General features: G+C 37.9%; 1 protein-coding gene across 2 annotated transcripts in view; it reads left to right on the top strand.

Annotated features, from left to right (window-relative positions):
- Nucleotides 1-27,059, top strand: part of rgs7a (regulator of G protein signaling 7a) — a 52,767-nt gene that overhangs the window by 23,816 nt on the left and 1,892 nt on the right. For both annotated transcript variants that reach the window (XM_030747790.1, XM_030747792.1), the window contains exons 3-16: nucleotides 4,050-4,146; nucleotides 9,740-9,790; nucleotides 16,581-16,687; nucleotides 18,770-18,821; nucleotides 19,855-19,919; nucleotides 20,242-20,318; nucleotides 20,536-20,617; nucleotides 21,915-21,989; nucleotides 22,116-22,214; nucleotides 22,442-22,503; nucleotides 23,773-23,883; nucleotides 24,017-24,142; nucleotides 26,141-26,327; nucleotides 26,600-26,689. In XM_030747790.1, coding sequence (XP_030603650.1) covers nucleotides 4,050-4,146; nucleotides 9,740-9,790; nucleotides 16,581-16,687; nucleotides 18,770-18,821; nucleotides 19,855-19,919; nucleotides 20,242-20,318; nucleotides 20,536-20,617; nucleotides 21,915-21,989; nucleotides 22,116-22,214; nucleotides 22,442-22,503; nucleotides 23,773-23,883; nucleotides 24,017-24,142; nucleotides 26,141-26,327; nucleotides 26,600-26,689 — 1,281 coding nt within the window. The remainder of the gene's footprint in view (nucleotides 1-4,049; nucleotides 4,147-9,739; nucleotides 9,791-16,580; nucleotides 16,688-18,769; nucleotides 18,822-19,854; nucleotides 19,920-20,241; nucleotides 20,319-20,535; nucleotides 20,618-21,914; nucleotides 21,990-22,115; nucleotides 22,215-22,441; nucleotides 22,504-23,772; nucleotides 23,884-24,016; nucleotides 24,143-26,140; nucleotides 26,328-26,599; nucleotides 26,690-27,059) is intronic.

Raw genomic sequence — 27,059 nt, 5'->3', positions numbered from 1 at the left:
GTCATTTTTGTTTTCTCATCTGACACAACTTTGTACATTTAGCCATAACATTAAATCTGCTTGCAAGTGCAGAAAGTGACATTGAGCATTTTGTTTTGTTACAGTCACAATGGACACAACCAAAATTATTGGCAACCATGTGCAATGAACTTGCAAACTTGTTGCCTTTGAAATGCTTGCTTCGAATAGAGGTTGCAGTCAGTTGCTGTCTTCAAAGCGACTTTGGTGCATCAAGATGGTGATAAAATGTCAATAAGATGGAGTCAGTCTGCTATTATTTTACAATCGAATGGGGTCAAGATGGCAATTACATGCAATCTCTTTGTCATAATAAGACAATTTTGATAAAATTGTGAAAATCACAAATCTTTTGCCATCTGTTGTGAATTGCCATCTACATAAGTATTGCCGTCTACATACACAGAAGTGATGTTGTTACTGCAGAATGGCTATTTAATGACAAAGTGACATGGGTGCTTGGCAGCCTTGCTTTTATACAGTAATATAACCAGAATGCAACCAGTTAGAGACCAGTTGAGTCAAGTCCCATATTGCAATGAAACATACTGCAGACCAGTTGCGCTCACTACTCTCTCACTGGTGAAGACTGACTCAGACTGACTGCAAAGTTTTGGTGATATGTCTTTGTTTACAAGACAGTTACTTGCAAACCTTCACCGATTTGTCTGAGAGTGATCACAATCAGCCCAGTTGTTTGGAGACAAACTCTTTCCCACCTGGCAACATGTACAATTGCCTTGTGATTGAAAGTGGTCACTGTAACTACTTGCAAATGTGAAAAAATTCTATGCAATCACTGGTTTTTCTTAGTCACAAGGAGGTTGCTGTCCTATTTTACTCTAGTGAGACGGAGCTATTATAGTGCTTAGTAACCTGGTCCTGGCAGTCCTGTGGATTTTATTTCTCAGAAACAGCTTGAGGAACACAACAAAGAACCCAAGGCGCTGAAGAAAACAAAAGAAAAACCCTCCCTTACTTTCCATTTTCCATCTTTTACTTAAACTGTTTAAAACTGCTTCATTGTTCAAGATCATCTTAGTGACTTTATTGATGACAATAGTGTATATTCTGAACAATAAAGTCTCTTTATTAAACAGCTTCAGCCATTTCCTTCAATTCACTTTGTCTTTCTTTAATTTATACACTCACTTCCTTAAATACCCAAATAACTAGTAATTATAAAAGAGGAATACAAGTAGTGAAAGTTATTGATTGTGGCACTGTCCATTTATTTAAACAAATATTATATTTGCAATTAGATTGTGGACTACTGGATTGTGAACTCCTGTAGGGAAGAAGAGTAGCGTATCACATGTGTAACATTGCTATTTATACAAACTTGTCTGGGATCCCAGACATTATTCACATGTGGGAATTAGAAACCCCCCCAAGAATAAACAACAGAAATTCAAGGAGGATAGCCAGGAACAGTTTAGGCCAATGTTTTTCCAGCTAAGATCTTGTTAATGTGTGAAAGATTACAGATGTTTTTAGAACTGTAATATTTTTGTGCTACAGGTTCATGCAGTACTGTGGGAGCAAGAGATTAACAAAACAGACTGAAATGTACATTTCAATCCTGTTGAGTACTGTTTTTTTTTTTCTAGATGTCTCAGTCTGACCTAATCTGGCAGCTCTTTAGTTACAGCATTTGCATGTGCTCCATCATTGTCAGTTAGACTGTAATCACTAATTTGGATGATTCACAGCTTCACGGTTTTTACTAGCCACAGACTTGGATTGTAAAATTCTGCACTCAAAACTGGCCCATGAACTGTCAAACTAAAAGTGGTTAACAAAGCCTGTACATAATCAAAACTGTTTCTTTCTCATTAATATGACCAAGAAATGAATTTTCACCTAAACAAAACTTGCATCTGTATGAAATGGAATTGGCTTCATTCATATTGTGTTGACTTTCCCACATGAGCTGAGCTGATAAGTCATATGTGTGTTCTATAAAAGATGGAGAGGAAATTAAATTGAAGAGGCTGAGCCATGAAGTCAGACCTGCAAGAATAACACAGCCCTTCAGTGTAGTGCACAGTTATTGTCACGTCAAAACACCAAACACAAAGTTACAGTTACTTACACCGTAGGTGAAATTGAATACAAAAAATAGAAAACACTGAAATTAAAACCTGCACATAACACAGCACAGCTACTAGGTAGCAAGCTAGCTAGTTTTAGCTCTCTGGTCCTTGTTTTTTTCAATTTACATTTTCTTTGAGCACAATTTTTGGGAAAAAGATAATTGCAATTTACAGCAAAATATATTCAACTTAATATGCTATGCATATCCAGTGAAAAAGAAAACTTCATCAACAGGATATGCACATAGTGATTGATTTTTTTTTTTTTTTTACTATCTGTGCATCTGTGATTAGGTAAATGAGAAGTAAAAAAGGCAAAGGTAACAATTACAGAGAATATAAAAGATGGACATAGCCACTTAGCCATTGGTTTAACATTAGCATTTTAGCTTTCCAGCTTCCTCCATGTTCCATTTTTTTTTTTCTAGAGCCAGAAGTAAACCACATTCATAAACTGTATGGGTGCTATGCAACTAACTAATGAACTAAGCTAACTAGCAAAACTGAATGAACTTCATGGATAGTCTGTACCACACAACAAGCCATAATATTAATCAGATAATCCATTGAAATACCCCAAAAGGTACCTACAGCACACACAGTGAAGAGGTCCAGTTTAATGACTCAGCGTAGTGGATGAGGCCTAGCAGACACTATGCGCTGTGTCAGCACACATGCCAAGTTTTTATGAATGATGTCCCCATAGATGGAAAACAGCTTTTTTTTTTCTTTTTTTAACCAGGCTGAAAAAAATGCTTTTTTGATGCTGTGGGTATTTTACCAGGAATCTACAAGGACTGACTCCCCGACTAGAAGAACAGCAGTTATTTTTGCCACTTCTAGCTTCTGGGTCCATTGTTCAGCTCACTAGGCTCCTCCTTGATTAAAAAGAACTTTAAATAAAAGTGAAGTCCATCATTTACTAAAATTAAATATTCTAAATTAAAATCCAAAACATCTGGTGCAAAATGCGGAAGCTATGAATGCTGCATGCCTTTCTGTATGCTACAGAATTACTGGGATGCAACCACAGTAGCCATATATTTTACAAATAACCTCATCATTGACTTGAAGTGTTTCTCTGTTAAAGTGGACAAACCTTGACAGAATCACTACAGCTGAAAAAATATGCCATCTTAACTTGTGCCTGTTTATGTGGAACAAATAAACATGCTGAATCCTGTGTACATATTTTCCATGTGTATATTTTTACATTGAGGGAGGAGCTTAGGGAGACAACTTGGCATCTGATTCTGGTGACGTATCAGCACTATGCTCTGCTCTGCGTTTCTCCCTTCTGGGTGTTCTTGGAAACATTTTCTGTCTTGTGTTGCCCTGCCAGGCCCTTGAGACAACTCCCAGTGCATTTCTATCTCAGCCATGTGTGCAAATGTTTGTGTGTTTGCATGTGTGCCAGTGCGAGGCTGTACACCTGTTATTGTCATTTCTTTGTACAGGTTTTGGGTCAGATTTTTAACTTAATGTCAATGCTGAACAAAAAACATTTGTGTTTAAAATGCCTTAAGAGTATTATTATTTTTGATGTTTTTGTCTCAGTTCTGCCAAGTTCAAGTAGTTTGAGAACACAAGTGTACCGCAATGGATAATTACAGCAAAATTCATTGCTAGACGTCCGAAATTCAATAGAGGCAGCAGAATCCAATAAGTGGAGCTTACTGGTGCTTTTACGTGACAAATGACACACATCAGAGAGATTTGTCAAAGGAGAGGCAGAAATCTGACAGCTGTGACGGTTAGTCACCAACTTTCTCGCCTCACTCTCCGTCCCCTAGAGACATGGCTGAACCACACAGAAACATGTTTGTATCTGTTGTACCTCTTTCTCTCTTGCTCACACACAACCTCCACTTACTAATACAAGTTCATGGAAAGTACTCACTCTCCCTTCTCTTCCACTCTCCCTGTGTTGTGCAGATGGAGGAAGTAATAGCACGCATGCAGGATGAGAAAAATGGCATCCCCATCAGAACAGTGAAAAGTTTTCTAACCAAGATTCCCAGTGTTTTTTCAGGTGAGTCTCTTCTCTTCTCTTCTCTTCTCTTCTCTTCTCTTCTCTTCTCTTCTCTTCTCTTCTCGTCTCTTCTCTTCTCTTCTCTTCTCTTCTCTTCTCTTCCTCTTCTCTTCTCTTCTCTTCTCGTCTCGTCTCCTCTCCTCTCCTCTCCTCTCCTCTCCTCTCCTCTCCTCTCCTCTCCTCTCCTCTCCTCTCCTCTCCTCTCCTCTCCTCTCCCATTTATTGACTCTCTTCTGGCAGAACCATTTCCATCTAGTTAAACACAATTTTCATATCAAAAAGAGTAAAAAATGTGAAAAAATTTAAACATATTCTGAACGGCAGAGGAGGAAGAGTGTGTATAAGAGGTGGTCAGTGAGGGGGAAGAGGTGGTGGAAGTTTGACCAACTGTGATAAATCATATTCTTGTTCATGATATGGCAATCCAGATGAAAAAGAAATTCCCTCTAATTATAAATGTTTATTAAAAGAGTGGAACATCCTACTTCAGTGTCCTGGACACTGTGTTTTCCTTTGGTTGATGTAGTGTGTAGCTAATGCTTAGTAATGCTTTAATTTTCATTGGCTGTTTGTATGATCTGAACAGATTGTTTGGTTTTGCTAGAATCAATCAAAGTTTTTTGCAATCAAAGTTTTTGTTAATATTATTTGAAAACTGGATTTGTGTTCACTCTTTGGAGAAAAAGGTGAAAGGGTTTAAGAAATGTGCATGATATTACAATCTTGCAGTTATGAAATGCACAAGATATTATGCTGGATGGGTTCAGTTCATAATTACATTCAAAAGTTAAGTGAAGTAAGATCATTGTCTCACTTCACTTGACTTGTAAGCATTACAGAAAAACCAGAAAAATGTATACAATGTGCTGTTTCTCCTGAAATTGGGCACGTTCCTCCTTTTCACACAATTTTACCTTGCAGAAGCAGCACTGCCAGGACCAACATCACTATCATAAAATGTCTTTCCACAGTCAGAGACAGTCGACAAAATTAAAAAACAAACAAACAAAAAAAAAGGTTAGCAGTAAATGAACACAGAGGCACAAAGCTAACTTAAGTAAGAAAAAACTGAAATATTAATAAATATTTTGGACTTTAAAAAGAGCAGAAGCAGTGCACATTTTTTTTTTTTTTTTTTTGATGACAAGTCTTCTACATACTGTTGTATTGTAACACAGCAAGTTGTATTGATTCATTTTAGATATGGCCTATATAATTGCATAATTTTGTATAAAATATGCAAACAGCACAACTAGCAAGCAGCTTACATCTGCAGGAGTGGAACAGAAGTACAACATATGGCTCCAAGCGCTGTTGCTCTGCATGACTGCATACAACCTGGTTTACAATAAAGTTGGAATAATGTGTGAAATGTAAATAAAAACAGGATTAAATTATTACCAAATCACTGAAACCATATACTGTATTTACTAATATAGGAACAAAAAACAAAGTAAAAAATAACAGCACTTTAGATACTGAAGCTAAGAAGGTGGATTGTTAAGTTGAACAGGGGCATATTTACCACTGTATCACCTGATTCTTTAATGCTCAGTAAGCGTCATGCAGGTGTCTCCACTGCAAAATACAGATGTGTTTTTAATGCAGTAATGCCTGATGGCCAGAAGGTCACAGCAATTCTATACTGTTTTTTTTTTCTTTCCTTTACTTCCAGTGATGTCTTTTCAGGTTTTCTGATTCTTGTGATGGCATAATAAAACAAAATCCTCAAAGTGTGTCTTTATGTTGAAAAATGCAGTTCTTGTATTGTTGAACTGTTTGTCAATGTAATTTTTTTTATTGTGAAATGGTAAATCTGTATTTGTATAGCATCACAGACAATTCAAGGTACTTTATACTTTAAGCCGAACATTCACCCCTTGATACATACATTCACACAGTACTTTCACACATCAGCGATACATAAAAAGAAGTTTTAGGCATTCACAAATAAATGTGTTCTGTCTTTTCCGGCATTTTGTACACTGTCCCATTTTGAATTTTTTTTTTTTTTTTTGCGTATGGTGCATGAAATCTATACCATGGATTACTACACTATTTCATGTCAAGATGCTTTCAGTTGCGGCTGGACTTTTCAAATTTGTCTCCAATTATGTCATCCTGAGACTTCATGTATTTCCCATACATAGATTTTCTTCACTTGCTAGTTATTTGCTTGTTAAAGTAACACCTTTTGCTCGCTAATGAGTGCTGCTAACACATCTGGTGCATCCAGATCCACAGTGCAGTTTTCTATAATAACTCTTGAGCTCAGTTAGTAAGCCGGACTTTTATTCATATTTTAAGCTATACATACACATGTGCACAATATATATACAATACACACAATATAATGTGGTCAGAAGTTAAAAGACATTGAAGAACCTTCAGCACCACTTATTAAAAGCTTTAAAGAAATGTATTTGTTTTTATATGTATGTATACTTTTGACCCTGTGTGGATTAGAGAAAATCCAAAATAACTTCAAACTTGCCTTTCAAAGTCATTAAAGATGTATGCTGTACAATAATTCAGCCTTGGGAAAAGAAGAGTTGGAGGAAATCATTTAAAGCCCCAAATGACCATGATATTCATTCCCATGATTAGTGTATATAAACATCTTACCACAACTGTACACATAACATATTCTTGTACTGTTATATTCTATGCTGTATATACACATTTGTGTGTGTTGTATAGTATTAGTGTGTCTTGTGTATGTGTGTTTCTGGGTTTTTCGTGTGTATTCTCTGTAAGGTGCTGTTGTGTTTATACCTTTAAGTGAGCAACAGTGCCATAACTTTGGCTGGTGTTTTCTTTAGACGCTCACAAATGTCACACATTGCAGAGGTCAGTAAATACTCATTTTTTTTTCAAAGCGGTGTTGTGGCACGAACCATTTACAGTTTATTCTACAGCCTAAGAATATTTGTGGTCCTTTATTTCTCCTCTAAGTCAGCTTTATATTGATTTTATATTTTATATGGTCTAGAAGATATTTGCCTTCAGAGTACACTGTAAAATGACTTTTTACAACCGTTAAAGGGTACAGCTGGTAATACTAAGTTCATACTTTTATTCATATATATTTTCAAATATACACTCTATTACCAAAAGTATTTGCTCATCTGCCTTCACACACATATGAACTTGAGATCTCATTCTTAAAACATAGGGCTTAATATGATGTCGACCCACCCTTTGCAGCTACAACGGCTTCAGCTCTTCTGGTAAGGCTTTCCACAAAGTTTAGGAGTGTTTATGGGAGTTTTTCACCATTCTTCCAGAAACACATTTGTAAGGATGAGAAAGCCTGGCTCGCAATCGTCGCTCTAAATCATCCCAAAGGTGTTCTGTCGGGTTGAGGTCAGGACTCTGTGCAGGCCAGTCAAGATCTTCCACACCAGACTTGCTCATCCATGTCTTTATGGACCTTGCTTTGTGCACTGGTGTGCAGTCATGTTGGAACAGGAAGGTGCCATCCCCAAACTGTTCCCAAAAAGTTGGGAGCATGAAATTTTCCAAAATGTTTTCATATGCTCAAGCATTAAGAGTTCCTTTCACTAGAACTACGGGGCCAAGTCTAACTCCTGAAAAACAGCCCCACAACATAATCTCACCTCCACCAAATTTTACACTTGGCACAATGCAGTCACACAAGTACCATTCTTCTGACAACTGCCAAACCCAGACTCTCCATTGGATTGCCAGATGGAGACGCGTGATTCGTCTCTCCAGACGGACACTGCTCTAGAGTCCAGTGGCAATGTGTTTTACACCACTGCATCTGATGCTTTGCATTGCGCTTGCATGATGCAAGGCTTGGATGCAGCTGCTCAGCCATGGGAACCATTCCATGAAGCTCTCTGTGTGCTGTTCTTGAGCTAATCCAAAGGCCACATGAAGTTTGGAGGTCTGCAGAGATTGACTTTGCTTAAGGTTGTCAATCTCTGTTTACTATGCGCCTCAGCATCTGCTCACCCCGCTTTGTGATTTTTATGTGGCCTGCCACTTCATGGCTGAATTGCTGTCATTCCCAATCACTTCCACTTTGTTATTATAACACTAACATTTACCTGTGGAATATTTAGTAGCAAGGAAATTTTACCACTGGACTTGTTGCATGGGTGGCATCCTATCACGGTACCACGCTGGAATTCACTGACCCATTCTTTCACAAATGATTGTAGAAGCAGTCTGGAGGTGTTTGATTTTATACACCTGTGGCCATGGAAGTAACTGGAACACCTGAATTCAGTGATTGGGATGGGTGATTGAATACGTTTGGCAATATAGTGTATATTCTTTCTTGTGTAAGTATTAATTGTTAATATGACTGTATGCTGCAGCATTTAAACAATATTTCATGTATACTTTAATATAGCATAGGATTGTCAATAGTCAACCTTCTTTTTTGCTATTATTGTTATTATTGTCACACTTTGAAGCATGCACATACTTGTACCCACCCACCCACCCACACACACACACACACACACACACACACACACACACACACACACACACACACACACACACACACACACACAGAAGAGCACAGCCCGAACTACGGTCATGATATTAATCAATTCAGAGAACAGCCTTGTTAGAAGATTATCTTACACATCTCATTTAAGCTCTCTCTTTGAAAGTGGGTCAAACTTGGTAGTGTAAAAATGGGATTGTATTAATGATGTTAATCCATGGAAAATCTCATCTGGTTATGGGGACTCCAAAAAGCAAGGGGGTGCAAGACAAAATGAAGACAGACAGAGAGGGAGCTTGATGGACAGAGAGACCGCCACAGGGCTTGACTGTCTCACTGCATGAATTCCCTCACGTCTCCATTTCACACCCGTTTTTTCTGCCTTCTGTGGCTTTCGTCTCCACACACACACACACACACACACACACACACACACACACACACACACACACACACACACACACACACACACACACACACACACACACACCTTCACCTGTCAGTATGACAGACAGTAATAATAGCTTGCAAAATATATATTTAGCCAAAGTGCCAAAGTCACATGGTGCGCTGTGGTGTGAAAATACCTTGGGGGGCATGAATGTGATTCATTTTCAAATGGAGAAGATGCTAAATGACATCCATCATATAAAAAGTTTGATGTCCATTCCAGCAAAATGGCAAAAGGAATGCATAAGTCATGCATAGACCAAGAATTTTACTCAGATTTTTCAGTTGTTGATGATTGCATCATCTGCTTAAAATAAACACACAGTATAGCATCTTCCCTTGATTTCTGCTCAGGTTTTTGCATTTGTGCAGCCTATCGGTTCATAGTTTAGCTGTTGTCACACAATGTCAAAATCTGATTTATAATAAGCTTGGATAGGAATGCAGAAAAAAAAGGTAATAGATCACCTTTTACCCACCTACATGGTGTAAGGTGAGAGGAATTGGTATGCACTGTGATGATGAGGAGGGGTGGCTAGGGTTAAGAGTTTCATTGTTTTCCCTTTCATTTGCATTTTTTGCAAAATGTGTTCCAGCACAGTGTGAGCACATTAGATATGTCAGTGATTCATATGTATATGCTCTCTTCTGTTTCAGGTTCTGAAATTGTACAGTGGATGATGAAGAATCTGGACATTGAAGATCAAGGTAAAAGCAAAATTCTGAAATGCTTCATACTGGTGTATGTGTTCTGAAACAATGGCAATACTGATGTTGCCCTTTTGACATCAAGGTCAGCAAATAGATCGGCAGTAGTGGACAGCTTGTGGAAGCAATTTATCACATGCTTTCCTCAATTTGTGCCAATATTAAAGGTGACCTATTATGCTTTATATATAGACATTGTAACACTGTAGTACTGGAAAATATTGTATGTATGTAACCCCAAGTAACCCCAATAATCCAGCACTCATTCAAGGCAGTTATTTCTACTCTTTGCTCTATATTACATCCCTATTGTGATCACACACAGACACACAGTTTTGGCTGTAAGTAGAGAAGCCACACAGATCTACTGTTCTTGCATTTTCTTTGCAAGGGGCTGCCAATCAGAAGAATGGGGAGAAAGAATGGACCCGGATAAACTGAGAGGCTGTTCTAATGCCCTTAATAATAATAATAATAATAATAATAATTATAATAATAATGTTTTAAAAACTTTTGGCAACCAAATTGTGGCATACTTTTACTGATATCACTTTTCCAAAATCAAACCAGTAATGCACTTCCATTTTCATTTCCCAAACATCCGTTTTCTCAAATGGCTTAATTAATACTAAAAATCTTAAATTCTAGGATGAAATTATCAAAGTTGTTTATATCGTGTATTCCTTCTTTGTTTATAGCAGCAGCTGGGATAGATCGTCACAGTGTCTCATGTTTGCTGGTTGGATAAATGAGAGGATAAGCACTGGTCAGATATGGGATAACTTGAATATAGATGTACCATCAGTCAGCACTGAAATAAGGAGTAACACTTCGGTTACAAGCCATTTTGAAAACTATGTAGCATGCCATCTTACAGTATGTAAAAGTCAGACAATTTTCTTTTTTAATCTAGTCTTTTTGTGTCCTTGAGCTGGTTTTATTACTCAGATTTTTAGTGTGGTATGAAAATGTAGAACTGGACTGCCTTGAGGGCGCTGCCGAATCATTAGTTGAGTCTCTCGTTGCACATAATGTGACTCAAAAGTGGGCAGGGTGAACTGTGACAAATATGGGAAGTTAAAACCAAGTGTTTCTTATGAGAGTTTCTTGTGTATCTGATTGTGTGTGTGTAATGTAGGTGTTTTTACTTGAATATTGGATTGGTTATGTGCGTGGGTGTACATTTCAGTCTACTCTAGTGGTTGCCTAGTATTGTACAGTCAGTTCATACAGTAATTGTGACTCATCAACTCACAGTTCCTTCGTGTGTATGCAAGGATGTACCTGCTTGTGAGCTGTACATGTTGATATTATAAAGATTTTTATGCATGTACTTATATTTGTGTGTGGGCGGTGCAGTGACTTTTACCAGAGCATGTTTATGAGTTTGTGTACATAATGTTAAAGGTGGTAAAAAGCTAGATTGCACATAATATTTGATAAGTAGACAGACAGATTGTTCCTGTGTGATTTCTTTTTTCTTCATTTCCATTTTTTGTTTTAATTATGCTGAGGAAAATACCAGTCTGAATTTTTATATTTGCCCAACAGAATATGATTGCATTATTATTTCTGCATCCGCATCTAAGGCGTCTGAAATATGCACAAAAAATGCTTAATGCAATACGCAAACATCCACTTTTGTGGGATTGTCACTAAAATCTGGCAATAACATTTATGTTACTACATCTGCAATACTGAAAATACTTGAGTGTGTCCAAACTTTTGACTTGTACTGTGTTTAGATGAAAAATATCCCAAACTGCAGTTTTTTTTAAAAAAAACAAGGAACAGTCTAAAAACATGTGTTTTGACAGATGTTCTTTGTCCTCTAGGACTATTTTTTTTTATCTGCGCATTTTGGTTTTTGCAGCACAGAAGCAAAGCATGCTGTTAGTTGCCCTGTGGTAAACACAGTGTTGTGTATAACTAAGTGACTTTAGCACAGAGCAACTCCTTGTGGGGCTGACAAACGGCAAAGTGAAATGCAATTAATTTGGCTCACAGCATGATAGAAGCAAGTTTATTATGTAAAACCAGATGAGCTTATATCAAAGTTGACTGGGGCTGTAGAGCTCTTTTGCTAAATGAATGCCACAGATAATATACTGATGCAGAAGAACTCATTATCATCTTATTTGGCAATGTCTATAGGCCAGAATCCTATTTTCGTTCAATTTTGCATAGGATTAGGTAGCAAAAAAAAGTTGCCTCAAAAGTTTTGGTCAAAAACTTTAGATGTCTTGGAATATTTTAGTATAAGGTATTGCACCAGAAGCTCCTCGCCATAATACAGTGATTATACTTCACATCTTCATTCACTGTTTTTCAGAAAACTATTGATTTGTTTAGCATATGAATTGTCATATTTGTCATATTCTGCGAGCCTACAGACCAGTTCAGACAATTCATGCACGGACTGAAAGCAAGAGGAGAAAAGTGTGAATGAGGTGCCACAGGTTGACATGATTAGCAACCTTAAGATTTTGTAGGTCATCCACTTTCTGAAAGCAGACTAAAGGCAGTAAGATCTTAGAGCAAGCAGCAGCAAAACATGGGCATAGTCCCCGGAGAGGATACAAAACATCTGCTGATGCTTAGGTCAAAAAGACTCGAGGCAGTGCTTGACTGCAATGGATTTTCCACACTATATTAAATTTATAGCAGAGGGTTTTTAAACACTTTGACCCACTTTGATTGCAGGTTCTAAAGCAATCCACTTGCTCGCTGGCCGTACATCTGTGGTAATAGAGAAAACACAAACAGCCAGCAGGACATTGAGCATAACTCTCCAAGATGCAAAATCACCAATCTGGCATTTAAAACACCTAATATTGCTGCTAAAACAGCTCTGAAATTGACCTCTGGGGCGGGGCCTCGTTGAATTACACTTGTTCGTGATTAGGGTCTGGCTGGGAAGTGTGGAGGTGGTTTCACACCTTGGGCTCTTTGTTGCTGAGAATGCTATCCCAGTTGAAACCAACATTGTGTGTTCAGTTGAAAACTGCCCACAGCATAACGAGAACCCTACTGGGAAAATGTCAAAATATATTCCTACCAAAGGGGAAAAAAGTCAAAATCTATGAAACAAATTCTTTTCTCTTGGTACTGTTGATACACTCTGTGGTATGAATTTACTTTGCTATTTTATCCTTTTGATCGGGTCAGGAGGGTCGCAAAAATCTAATCAGCTCCAGTGAGTGTGGTCTGCTGCGCTTCTGACCTCTGACCTGTCTGAGAATGAATCATTAAAGGGATTAAACAGGTCTTGAGTGTGGTCAAATGAGGGGCTCATGCTACTGCCGAAATAAATTCTATGACACTATAAAGGTTTTAAATATACATTAGGTCTATAAAACTGTTAATCATACTCAAAATATTAAATTGATAAAGAAAATGTAAAAACCAGTAATATAATGGCAAACAATTGATCACAACATATACTGCAAATATATTATTATTAAATATTATTGTTTAGTAGATCACTGTGGGTATAATTAAACATTTAATATGGCTAAATGGCACCATATAAACACACAAATCAAATTCACCAGAACAAAGCATCAACAAGAATCAGTCAAGCTGTCAGTGAGTGTGCTCCTGCATGTTATTAAAGGTGTGAATTACATATGAAAGAGCATCTAATCTGCTCAGTGGAACAGGGAACAGTAAAGTGATCTCTGAGGGAGGACATGTGGCTCATCAGAACAGCAGGAAGAGGGTGCATACGGTTCTGTTTAATGATCCTGGTCTTCTCTGTCAACCTTCTTCAAACCTCCTCCTCATCAGATTCAAGAGTCACTCCTGCAGTGGAGCACTACAGATAAGTTTTTTTCAGTCTACTGAGATCACCCATTTGGGCACTTATGTGCTGGCATACATATGAATACGGCTGATAACGTCATTCTTTTTGAAATAGCGTTCTTTTACTAATCCCCGTATTAGTTCAGTTGTGCATGAATCCAATAAGACCTCCTCCTTGAATGATTGAAAGTATGTATTTGATTGACTTAAAACACTTAGGTGTGTTCGTCTTTTAGTTCACAGGCTTGGGGCTGAGCCTCCTGACATTATGAATTTAAGCATATTTGAGTAATTGACATTAAAAAACATGCATATTCAAATTTTTGATTTTTTAAATCTTTGCTTTTTCCACAGAATATTGAATAATTTTAACTCTTTAAATGAAGCCATATAAGAACCTTTTCTGAACTTAGTCATTTTCCTTTAACAAATTCTAAGAGAAACACAGTTTTACCACAGCACCTCATGGTGTATAGTGCAAACAGTAATAAGCAAAGTGTAACCACAAATACAGAATCGCTCCCTTTGACTTTAGATAAAGCTTAGCTGGAAAAGTACTCCCACACTCCACATGGCGGGGCTCCAAACCGGTGGGGTTTTGGCACATAGCTGGTAATATGATGAAATCAAAGGGTGTTTTCTCTCTGGACTATGAGGCCGGCCTTTTTCGACAGCTTGACTAATTCTGGTCCAAGGTTTAGTCACCTATAAAGCTTATGTTATGTTAAAAGGAAGCTAGAAGCTCCCCTGCCACCAGGACGGATCATTATATGGTAGAAGCATATCAGAAAGATGTGAAATATGAAAACTTTCATCACATTAGAACAAATTTACATTTTCAGTTTTATTCTTTTGTCCTAATAACACTGCATACTGTTTGTGAAAGCTTAGATGAATTAAATCTATGCACTCCACACAAATTTTACACATACCTTTGTATGGAGTTTTTGAACAAATCAGCCCAGTAGTTGAAATACAGGAGACATCAAGCCCTAATTGCTCCGTCCAGGATGCCATTTTTCATATTGTGCTGACCTTATTGCAATCTGACATTTATCCTGTCTTAGACAAATATTCAAACAAATATTTTGAAGAGGTTAAGTGAAGAGGTTCACGAATAACTTGATTTTTCCATGTAATAAATGTTAATTCCTCTATTATGTAAAATATATCGCTTTCTCCTCCAGACTTTTTATATAGCAGATAAAGAGCGAGAGATTTGTTTATAAGTAAACAGGTTTAAATAACTTATGAGTCATTATTTATTAATAAATGGAGCCCAGTCGTGCGCGCGCACACACACACGCACTCACACATGCACGCACGCACGCGTACACATGCATACACATAAGCATCCTGACCTCTCAAAGCAGTGACAGCCACCTCAGTGACAAAGAAAAAGCCAATCTATATTTATCTCTCACTCACAAACACCCGGTGTGTGTGTTAGAGTGAGAGAGCAGAGATGTGCATATTTTATGTACGCATACAGTAAGCTCCTGCTATAGCATTCACGGCTCTGCCAATTTAGACAATGTGAAGCATTTCTAGCTTTTCATCTCTCAGTTTATTAGTGTGTTAGGACAGCTTACTTGGCAGAAACAGTCAAGGGCAATACTGTATGAAACGGAATGAAAAAACTGTTCATAATGAACTAAATATGGCAGTATTAAAAGAGAGCTGTCAGCCCATTACACAAACTGTGACTGATAGATGTCGACACTGCAAAGGACTTACAGGTTTAGAACAGCAGGGAGGAACTGATGGCAGATGAGACACACTTGATGTTGATTACATGTTTTCATTATCTGATGGCTTTAAATCAGGGACAGTGAACCATGTGCTGTGGAGTGCCAGAGGTAAGCAGGTTTTCACTCCAGCTAAGCACAACATTGATTTGACTGATGAGTTACACTTCTCAAGCTTAAGGTGGGCTAATCAGTGAGGCCTCCTGCAGAGCTGTTTGGATGGAACGGAGGTCTTTCTATCCTTCCGTGAAAGCAGTGCAGACTCTATTGAAGCAACTGCTCCTAGTCATTTTTTTGTGAAAGATGAATTTGTACCTGGGGATGAATGGTGAATAAAGTTAATTAGCTGGTGGTACCAAAAAAAACAAACAAACAAACAAATGCTGGGCAGATATCTGTGATGAGGAGGTATTGATTGCAGAGTAATCAGAGAATCTTCTTTTTCTCAAAGCAGGTTTATCTTTAATTCCTCTGTGTAATTAAATAAAGCAAATAATTTAGAATTTAAATTAAAGCAAGTATTTAATATCTTTGAAAATGTGTTTTTTTTTTAAAAAGCTAATAGCTGGATAGCTTAGTTTAGTGTAATGACGGGGAAACACAGATAGCTCATCAAGTGTTAAGTTCCATCACTTATTTAAAACTCACACATTAACACAACATGTCACACATTATCACAGTATGTTTAATTCAAAGTGAAAAAAACCCTGCAGTTTGACATTTTACAGAAGGTTGTACATCAGACTATTACTCTTTTGTATAAAATGTGCAAATGTTAATTTGTGATCTTTAGCAGGACTGTTGGATTTTGTTATGATTTGATCAAACAATTTTTAAATAAATCATGAAAAAATGGCCAGCATTTATTTATTCTAAGCTACTATCTGGCTGTTGTGTGACTGACATCCTGTCATCTAACCTGAAGGACAGAAAATTATATCTTGTTTCCTTCATAGAAATTAAATCTTAGCAGACACCTTAACTTTATTGTGAATCTTTCTATGATGCTCTTGGTTTAGAAACACAATCTTCTTACTGCAACAGTTTCTTGGCAATAACATGCTGATACAAGTGTGAATGTTTTATGTGTTTTCTCCCAGTAGAGCGCTTCACCTGGGAACTCTGAAAGCACATTAACATGTGTTGGTATCTAGTACTACTGGGGGGAAAAAAAAAAAAACTGGGAAAACGGAGTACACCAAGCTGTAAATAGTCTTTATATCTGTGTTTTCTCTCAGTGGAGGCACTTCACCTGGGAACTCTGATGGCCGCGCATGGCTACTTCTTCCCCATTTCAGACCATGTCCTCACTCTCAAAGATGATGGCACTTTCTATAGGTTTCAGGTAAGAATAATAATGTGCTAATTCCTGGTTACATTGAATGATGATGATGATGATGATGATGATGATTATAATTACATACCTAAGAGAAAGAAATCCACATAGTGTGCAAAAGTCTTGAGCCAAGACTTTTGCTGCTTAACACTGACCTATGAATTATTCAAACATAAAAAAGGCACATGACACAAAGAATGAACCAGTAATGCAACTTGGCAAAGAACCGATTTTAAACTGTATTTTTAGTAACTCTGTTGCAGTAACACATAATTTGTTCCCATTTCTTTAGTTGAATCTACAAAAAAATGCAAACAATAACATCATTTGACAGTCATAAAATTATATTTTTAGCACCAACAATATGATTTCTAAAGAGCTATTAGCTGAAAGCTTGGCATATCTTGGCGTGGTGTGCAGCTGCTCCTTAAAATATCTGATTAAACTGAACAAGTGGAGGACAAAACAAGAAGTGTCAGGCCTGAAAAACTATCCACAGTAGATAAAAAGCACCTGAAAGTCATTTCCTTAAGAAATAGGAATAAATTCACCAAAGATCAGACACAGGACCTGAGAGATGCATCTGATCCTTCACATGATCCAACTACTGTTCACTGAAACCTCATCAGAAAGTGTCTCAGTGGAAGGGTGGCTGTCAAGAAGCCATTCTTAAGGAAGGGAAACAGGCTGAGGTATGCCAAATTACACAAGAACTGCACTGAAAAATCCCTGGCAACAGGTGTTACAGAGTGATGAATCCAAATTTGAAATTTGAGATTTCAAATCATCTTCAATATGCACAGAGTAGGTGAGGAAGGAGATATGGCAGTGAATATATTCAGCCATTTCTGAAACACGGTGGAGATTCTGTCATAGTTTGGGACTGCATTTCAGTCAGTGGTGTTGGAGATCTTGTTAAAATTGAAGGAATTATGAATGCAAAAAATTACCATCTGATATTGATCCACCATGCAATACCATCTGGAAAGTGTCTAACTGGCAACAGCTTCGTTTTTTAGAATGACAATGATTGAATGTCCTTCAAGAAGCCTGGAGAACTATTCCTGAAGACTACTTAAAGAAATTACTAGAAAGCTTGCTTAAGAGAGTTCAGACTGTGTTGAAGAATAAAGGTCATACCCAATACTGATTTTCAAGCTCATAGTGTATACTGTATTTCCATGTATGTCTGCACGTTTCACTAAATCACTGCACCTACTTTCTATTTTCATAGCAAAATATAAATGAGGGGTGGCTAACGACTTTTGCACAGTATTATATGCATAAACAGATTTAGTCCAAAGTCATGTGACATAACACTTTTGTAGGGTGACTGCAAAAGTGTTGTATTTCATGTGTAATTTTTATGGAGAATAATTACATTTGGTAGATTTGAAATAAACATGCATTCCTATATAAAACACATGAGGCTCCTTCATGCTGTTCAACTAAATTTAATTCAATTTTAGTTATGCAGCGCCAATTCATTACAACAGTCGCCTCAAGGTGCTTTATATTGTATGGTTAAAAACCCTACAAAAATACAGAGAAACCCCAAAATCAGATTACAGCAAACATGAAATCAAAGTATGTAAACTAGGAGTTGCTGTACACAATTTGTACTAGTTCATAAATGGGGGGGGGGGGGCACTCTGTTCATGAACTAGTACTCCAAATGTCGATACATGGACTGATAGTTGGTAGTGATTTTTAACCAAGTGAATTCCTCCAAGTATGCTGCACAGCAACTAACAAGAGCAAATCAGTGCCTAAGGCTCTTTTGTCTTTTGTATGTAATCACTTTTCATCTGAAGCCAGCCCATACAGTGCTGCCCAAGGAGGGTGAGATGTCATGCTGGTGTGTGCTCTAAGCACTCTCTGAAAGAAGCTTATGTGCTTTAGATATTATGCCAAACCCATTATACAACAAAATATTTTATTGTGACAGATGCTGGGACCGCATCACATACCCACCCACAGTAACAAAGCAGTACACACTTTGATTTGAGACACCATGTGGTTAGACGTACATTGTCAAAGATATAAGGTCTTTTTTTGGTTTTGTTTCTTAATGACTCATTTTCCCTTCAGACTCCGTACTTTTGGCCATCAAACTGCTGGGAACCAGAAAACACAGACTATGGTGAGAGAGCCATTCTGTTGTAGTCATATCTGAACTTTCACTGTGTGTGTGTGTGTGTGTGTGTGTGTGTGTGTGTGTGTGTGTGTGTGTGTGTGTGTGTGTGTGTGTGTGTGTGTGTAAAGAGAAGGCTAATGAGACAGACTGTTTGTGCATTGCATAAACTATTGTTGACATATTATTAATGCTGATTTTTGCAGAGGTTAAAAAGATGAAATGCATGTGACACAACTGCATCTCTATGTTAGATATGATCACAAAGATCAGACTTAGTTTTACTCAAATGCTTGGCCAGCAGTTAGAATCAGGTATACTGTAGCAGGCGTGAATTTAGTCTTAATGTTTTCTATTTTACACATTTATAGTTTCAGTGTTTTCCAACTAAAGTCAAATGTTTCTGCCTCAGGCAACCTCTGACTGAGGGAGTCTGATTACTGTGAAGGAAAACAGGGATGTCTTGATATGCATGCACCTGTTGTGCACAGTTGGCTGAGCATTTTAATGGTGATACAGGGATGAGCTTTTCATTGTTACAGCCAAGCAGAGTGGAGATAAAGCTTTCATAATGCCAGAAATGGGTTGCTGAATAGCTGCATCCTTGCAGGTCTTTCATTTGTTGTTTGAATTGTAGAAGGGGAAAAGGGCTAATGCTCACAGTGGGAATAATCCTGGGAGTGTTAGGGGAACTTAGTGTCTCAGATGCGGCAACTGATTCACTTGAATGATGCCCCTTAATGAAAACACTCTAATGGCATAATGAAGCTTCCACATTGTGGTCAGTTAACAAAGAGATGAAGGGATGATGATAGTAAAAGAAGACATCAAAAGTCAGGCGTGCACACACCTTCATACACTCAAGCACCAGCAGTAACAGGCACATACACATCATGCACAGTAAATGACCTTTGTGATTTGTAGCCCAGTCTAAATGTGCAGTTGAGAGGATTAACTGAATCAACGCAGGGCCACTTAAGGCTGTTAAAACGAAGCTGAGATCCTGTTCTCCCTTTATTACCATTCTCTCTGTCTCTCTCAGCTGTTTACCTCTGCAAAAGAACAATGCAAAATAAAGCACGTCTGGAGCTTGCAGACTATGAAGCGGTAAGTGAAGAAGGTCTTTTAGTGTCAGCACTCCCTTCTATCTGTGCTGTTCCTGTGTTGGCACTGCTCTCTTACCTTTTTGTTCATACTCATAGTGACAGTGTTTGTTTTTATGGGTGTTAATTTACAACTTTGTTTCAACAAAGCTATTAAATGAATCACTGGTTTAGTCATTATCGGTGCCTTTTTCTTTTATATCAGAGCAGGGATCAATAAAAATGGTATCTAGTTACACACTGTACACAGCATGTGCAATAAACATAATCAGCCCGGATTTCTCCACAGCCTTTATTTTCCTGTTTGTTCTTTGTTTTACTTACAGGAGAGCTTAGCAAGGCTACAGAGAGCTTTCGCCAGGAAATGGGAGTTCATTTTTATGCAAGCAGAAGCACAAGCGAAGTAGGTTTCTATAAGAACCACACACGCATTGAGCCATTATAAGTGAGTTCTCTAACAGCCTCGTTATGTCATGATCAAATGTCCCTGTAATTACCAGCACACAACTTCACAGATAAATTGCACATCAGACATGTGATGGAGTAAATGGCTCATATATGTTTTAGATTAAGCTGCAGTCTCTGCCAGAGCTGCTCTCTGAATTCTATTTTTTCCCCAGAGTGGACAAGAAAAGAGACAAAATTGAGAGAAAAATTCTCGACAGTCAGGAAAGAGCATTCTGGGACGTGCACAGACCAGTGGTGAGTAAAATTACTGATGGTATTATAATCACCTCTGCTGTTACTGATATCATTGCTTTGCTGACTTTATCAGTGTCATCTTAAATGTTCTTGCAAAAGTGAATAATTCTGAAAAAATAATTTCACACTGACCACACTCCACTCTGCCTTCCAAGTCAAAAGAACAATTATGCAGGGATGGTATATTTAGTTTTTGGGATTTATTTATTGTCTTTTCCACACATGTCACACAGGCTAAGACTAAGAAATTGTTTTGGAAATGTTAAACAGTTATAAGCTATTAGTACTTAATGGATTACACAATTTATATATAAGCTTTACATGCTTCCTGTAACATTTAAAGAGTTTAAAGAGCTGAACACTCTGCAAATAGCCCGTTGTGTATTTGCCTTGGCCATACACATGAAATGCCACATCAATAACTGTCACAACACATCAGCTTCACCGCTGCTCTTTACCTTGTTCCTACACACTCGCTTAGCATTAGCATTTAGTTTCCCCTTGAGGTTTAAGGGTCTCCTCTGCTGTATTCTGAGAGCCACTGCTCCACAGTTAATTGGGAAATAACAAGTTGAATTTATGCGTCCTCAGGGCAACATAATCAATATTAATTCAAATTTCACAGTGACACCATCAAGCTCTGTTCTTCTGGAAGAGACCTAGATTAGACCACTTGCTCAATCAGCCAGTATTTGTACTCCAAGAGTCTAATTTCCTGCTGGTTTCTATGTTTTCCCAGAATTGGCACATTCCATGTTTAATTAACCAGCATCTGAGACATTGTCCTGGAGACTTCCAGCAAAGCCAACTCATTCTCACTCCCAACTTGTCACATACTGATGCTTGGTCAGGACCTGTAGGCATCACATTTTACTGCACATGACATCCCTTTAGCATCATTTTCAAAGTGCAGGGTATTTGGAGAGATTTCAAGAGACCCCTATCTGTGTTAGATGACATGAGACTGCAGGCAAATGTCCTCTGCTGGTGTTGTCTCTATTGCAGGACATGTGACCTTGGTAAAGAAAAGAAAAGGCAAAGAAGCTTGTTGCAGATGGGAAAGATTTGCTTTGTAACAAGTAATTTGTTGGCTAAGCATATTAGATTTGTTTAAACAAAAGCTGTTGAAAAATTAAACCTTTACCAATTGTCGCATCTTCCTATAGTACATTATGTTACAGAGTGCATTACTATGCTCTAGAAGTATAAACTCAAGGAGAAGTATATTCAGTTAAAACTGTGATCACAAGTTGAATTTCCTCATGATTTTCTCATTTTCCCCTTGCTTGTTTCACAGCCTGGATGTGTGAATACAACAGAAGTTGACATAAAGAAATCTTCAAGAATGAAAAACCCCCACAAAACTAGAAAGGTACTGAAGATCTTTCTCCTCTTACATGCACAGAACAGGTTCATGGTGCCTTTCTGTGCTTGTCTGCAGCCATAAGACTACTTCGATTGATGCCTATTTTTTATTTTCATGTTTTTATTGTATTAGTCTGTGTATGGGCTGCAGAATGATATCCGTACCCACAGCCCAACCCACACCCCAGCTCCAGAGGCCAAGCAGCCTACAGAAGAAGAACTGCAGGAACAGGTTAGACCTAGAGGGGGCAGTATAGGATCTTTAAAAATGTGGAGTCAATGCTAGTACTTAAATTGGACTTAGTGTATGATTACATCTCATTCTTGTATCCAATTAATTGCACGACACACCTTTTGAATATAAAGAATGATTTTAAATATCATATAAATGTAACTGAAAATGAAGGCATGAATTCATGGAGACTGCTGTCTGCTGATGGTTCGCTGCTATGGTTTCAGATCACCTTTTGGCAATTGCAATTAGACAGGCATCGACTGAAAATGTCCAAAGTGGCAGAGAGGTGAGCGATGTTCTTTGTGTCTTTATTCAGTTTAGCCATCGATCTGTTTATTGAGCCTTTAAACAGCCTAACACAGCTTGGAATTAAGAACTAAGATGACCTTGAGCAGTGTTTAGGCCCAGACAGCAGTGACGTGCAGTCAGGGGAGGCAGGTGAGGCACGGCCTCACCTGTCATCGTGGAAATATAAAATTAAAAAATAAATTAAATGGTTATATTCATTCAGTGATTTGTATTTTAAAGTTCTTTTCCATTTAACTACACCATTTTTAGATTAGTTTTTTCAAAATCGCTGAATTTTTGCATTTGCCGGTCAAATACTAAGAGACGAACGGTGAGGCACCAGCCCGGCGAGCCGCACCACGGATTGCGCAATCCGTGGTGCGGCTCAGTATAGTCATTGCCAATGACTACTAACTGTGCTGGCATGCTATGCAGTGAGACCGGATTACTTTCCCTTTGCATGTGGCAATTAAAATGTTCTAACACTTTTACTATATGAACTAAATTTCTATATTTTAGCTGGTGTATATAATGCACAGTTTTTTTTGTTGTTTTTTCATTAACAACTGTATGTGTGTGTAATGCATTCTTGTGTTGAGCGATCATGAAACTGCTGCGAAGAGACACTAGGTGAGGCACGCAGTTCTCGTGCCTCATGGTAGGGGGCGCTGGTGATCCCAGGGACTCTACGACTCCTCGGCGGCAAGCTACCATAAACAGTTAGCAAGGCCAGTTAGTTTTTCCTGTTGCTTGGCCTTATGTTCAACATGGAAGATTACATAACTCAACTGAAAGAATTTTCTAAACTGGACTTTCAATCGAAGCAGAAGATAATAATTAAAGGAAGACCAACACCGGAGCTAAAAGGTTTGCTTCAGACTATGTTAATGTTAAACAAAACAACTGTTGCCAATCAAATGGTGAATAAGCTATATGTTTGTAAATCTGATGTGATGACGTCAGTGCCTCACCAGTCACGACCCTCACCGCACGTCACTGCCAGACAGTACCTTCAGTTGTCATCAGGGTAAAGAGATCCAGATACTGGATGCTGTACAGAGTGTCTGTTTGTCATTGCTTTCTGAAAAGAGAGATGTATTCAGGAAAGGCTTTTAAATGCTTGTGCCTAAGTAGTGAGTCAGCCACGTTTGTGAGATTCTACATTTGATTTAATTTCAAATTATTTGCACCCCAGGGAATTTCACTTCTCTTTCTGTCAGGTAAAGCTAACAAATAAACAACCAATTTTTTTTGGTCTCAAAAACAGTTTGTTGGGCTATACGGAGCAGTATCTTGAATACGACCCCTTCCTCACGCCACCAGATCCATCCAACCCTTGGATCTCAGATGACACCACACTCTGGGAGCTTGAAGCCAGGTGGGTACATAAAAACAGAAGTGAGAGCCACAGGTATTTAGATGGATACATAAATCAGTTGAATGTTATTCCCGAGTATTTTTGTACTTTTGATCAATGAAAGATGTGTTGTATTTTTTGTGGTCTCCTCCAGTAAGGAGCCAGGACAGCAGAGGGTAAAGAGGTGGGCTTTTGGCATTGATGAGGTTCTCAAAGATCCTGTTGGGAGAGAGCAGTTCCTCAAGTTCCTGGAGTCTGAGTTCAGCTCAGAGAATCTCAGGTACATCATGAAAAGTACTTTCTATGTACATTGCTTACACCAATATTGCACTGCTTAACTTAATGAATCAGAAACTTAATGCCACCTCAGCTGAAATATGAACACAAAAATAAAATGTTAACTTATTTGACTAAAATCTGAATTTTAGAGCAGTTTGTTTCTTCAGCTGCAGTGATGCCAATAAAAACATTTATAACGTCATAACTAATTTTACTTAAAGTGGAAGGAAATACTAAGAATATCTAAAAAGGTAATAGTACAGCAGTATAAAAATGCTCAATTTTAAGTAAAACTGATGCCTTCATAGTACACAGATATTATGAGCAGAATACATTTAATGTAAAGTACTCACTACACAGAATGGCCCCTTACAGAGAACTAAACATAGCACTGTTTGGTTCTCATTAACATCTTTCCAGAATTTCAGTGTTTTAGTTGGTTGAGATAGAGTTTATTTTAACAGCATTAAGAATCTACAACAGGGAGTTTAATCTAAGAGTTTATTAAAATTTATTTAATAAATTACTCTGCAAAGCAGTCAGAAACTACTTCTGAGAAGAAAAAAAAAGATTTGACTCTGCAGTGTAGCCTAGTATAAGAATGACTATATAAGAATAATTTAACATGAAATAGAAATAGTATCCCAAAAATACACTCACTGGCCACTTTATTAGGTACACTGTTCAGCTGCTCATTATTGGAAATATCTGATCAGCTAATCACAAACAGCAACTTAAGGCATGTAGACACTGAGCATGAGAATGGGGAAGAACGCTGAATTTAGTGCCTTTGAACGTGGCATGGTTGGTGCTAGGAGGGTTGATCTGAACCCATGCTCCCACAGGGGTCCACACAATGTGAATGTGTGAACATATATTTGCTGCCATAATGTGACACATACAGGATTGACTGTGCAGAATTCACACCTTCTCTCTCTACACACAGATACATTATAGAGTAATGAGAACCAGGGATCACAAAGTGCATGTCAATATGATTATATTGAGATTAATCTTTCTGTGATTCTCTGATGATGGTAGACATGATCAATAATGACTTGAGTGGCTTTTTACTGGGTGTTCAGATTACTCACTCATAATAATGGGTGCACTTTCATATCAACAACAGCAGGAAAGCTGCTGTGATTGCTGTTATTGGAGTCAATGCAGTTTGCCTCAAATAAGGCATTTTCTTGAGCATTATAAAATGTGTATAGTAATGGTAATATTTTCAAAGCAGGGATAGCTGGTGGGTGCATCTTTTAAAATATGCACTCTGTCACAGTGGGCAGAATAACACAGAAATATTATCTTAACCACATGTTCATGGTAACAGGAGTACTACAGAGCATCAAAGCCGCATGCATACAAGCAGCTACAGTAAGTGCAGTGTAACCATATGCTGAATGGCTCCTCTGCTCCCTTCGGTAGTACATGCTTGATTTGTTGCCGCCCAAAGTTAATAATGAGGTCAGTTTAATTAAACTCTTTTTTCACTCTTCTGTAAATTAACATGCGCATCGCTAACAAGCACGCGAGTACCGTCATTCATGAATATTTTAACCTCCATCCACCCCAATCATTTTTTTTTTTTGAAATTTTTTTCACGCTTTTAGAATTTCCACTTTTTACAATCTGTCTCTGCTGAAGTGTCCCTAGAAAATACTGAAATCAATTATAGTACAGTCACATTTCTTACCATGTGTTACATTTTCTTTCCCTTCTGTGATTCTGTAAATTACCCCAACAAGTATTTTCTGCCTTATTTTCCTTAATAATAATAATAATAATAATAATACAATAATCCATGAAAAGGCAAATATCAGCCAAGAGTACATTAACAACCAATTAGGTGCTTGGGCTTTACTATTAACTACTTGTTGTCAGTGGAATTGCAAGCTATTATCCCCTCTGTTTTAATTAGTTTACTATCAGCTGTGTCACCTCCAAAGCAACTGTATTAACAGGCAGCAGTCATGCTGGTAACTTTGGTTTGCAGGTTCTGGCTAGCGGTCCAGGAACTAAAGAAGCGTCCCATTAGAGAAGTTCCAACTCGAGTTCAAGAGATCTGGCAGGAGTTTTTGGCCCCAGGGGCACCCAGTGCCATCAATGTGGACTCCAAGAGCTATGACAAAACCACCCAGAATGTCAAAGATCCTGGACGCTACGCCTTCGAGGACGCACAGGTGACTAATTACCCAGAAGTAAATGATACAGAGATATTAAATCATATCCACAATTGCATAGTTATCTAGAGAAGAATAGGAACATTCAGCCTGTTACTGGCACTTGGATAGTGATCAGACCAGCAAGATCTTCACTCTTAGCAGTTTACAAACCACAGTCTTGGGGATCAGTGAAAAATTTTCAAATTTATTTTCAGCACAGGTGTTGCCTGTGTCTGATTCTGTACTAATGCTTTTGTTCATCATTCTCACATTATGTGTTTCTTCACCAGGAACACATCTACAAGTTGATGAAGAGTGATTCTTACAGCCGTTTCATCCGTTCCAGTGCCTACCAGGAATTACTACAGGCCAAGAAGAAGGTTAAAATAAAAAAATAAAAAAAACTCCCTGCAAAACCTGACTGAAAAACATTTGACAAAATTAGTGTGAAAATAGAAGTAGATGACATTACACGACGCCTTATTTGGATGTCAACTGACTCTACAGTCTTGCTGATGCTGAAATGAGCCCTCCTAGCAACCAAAGTCACACCTTTTCCAAGTCTGTTAAATTACATTTTAAGCTCATTCCCGGTAATCCCTTCACATAAAAACAAGTCTGCAACTTGCTTTTGCACTTACCTAGAGTGAGATGCAATATATTCTGCTACAGGAGTAGTGATGATATTATTATTAACTCTAGTTTTGTTCACTGATGGACAAAAATTAAGGTATTGGCATGTTATAATTA

This window comes from Archocentrus centrarchus, chromosome 15 (assembly GCF_007364275.1).
Source record: "Archocentrus centrarchus isolate MPI-CPG fArcCen1 chromosome 15, fArcCen1, whole genome shotgun sequence".
In the NCBI taxonomy this organism is placed as follows: domain Eukaryota; kingdom Metazoa; phylum Chordata; class Actinopteri; order Cichliformes; family Cichlidae; genus Archocentrus; species Archocentrus centrarchus.
Note: the sequence above shows the minus strand (reverse complement) of the source record. Positions and strands in the feature narration are given on the sequence as shown.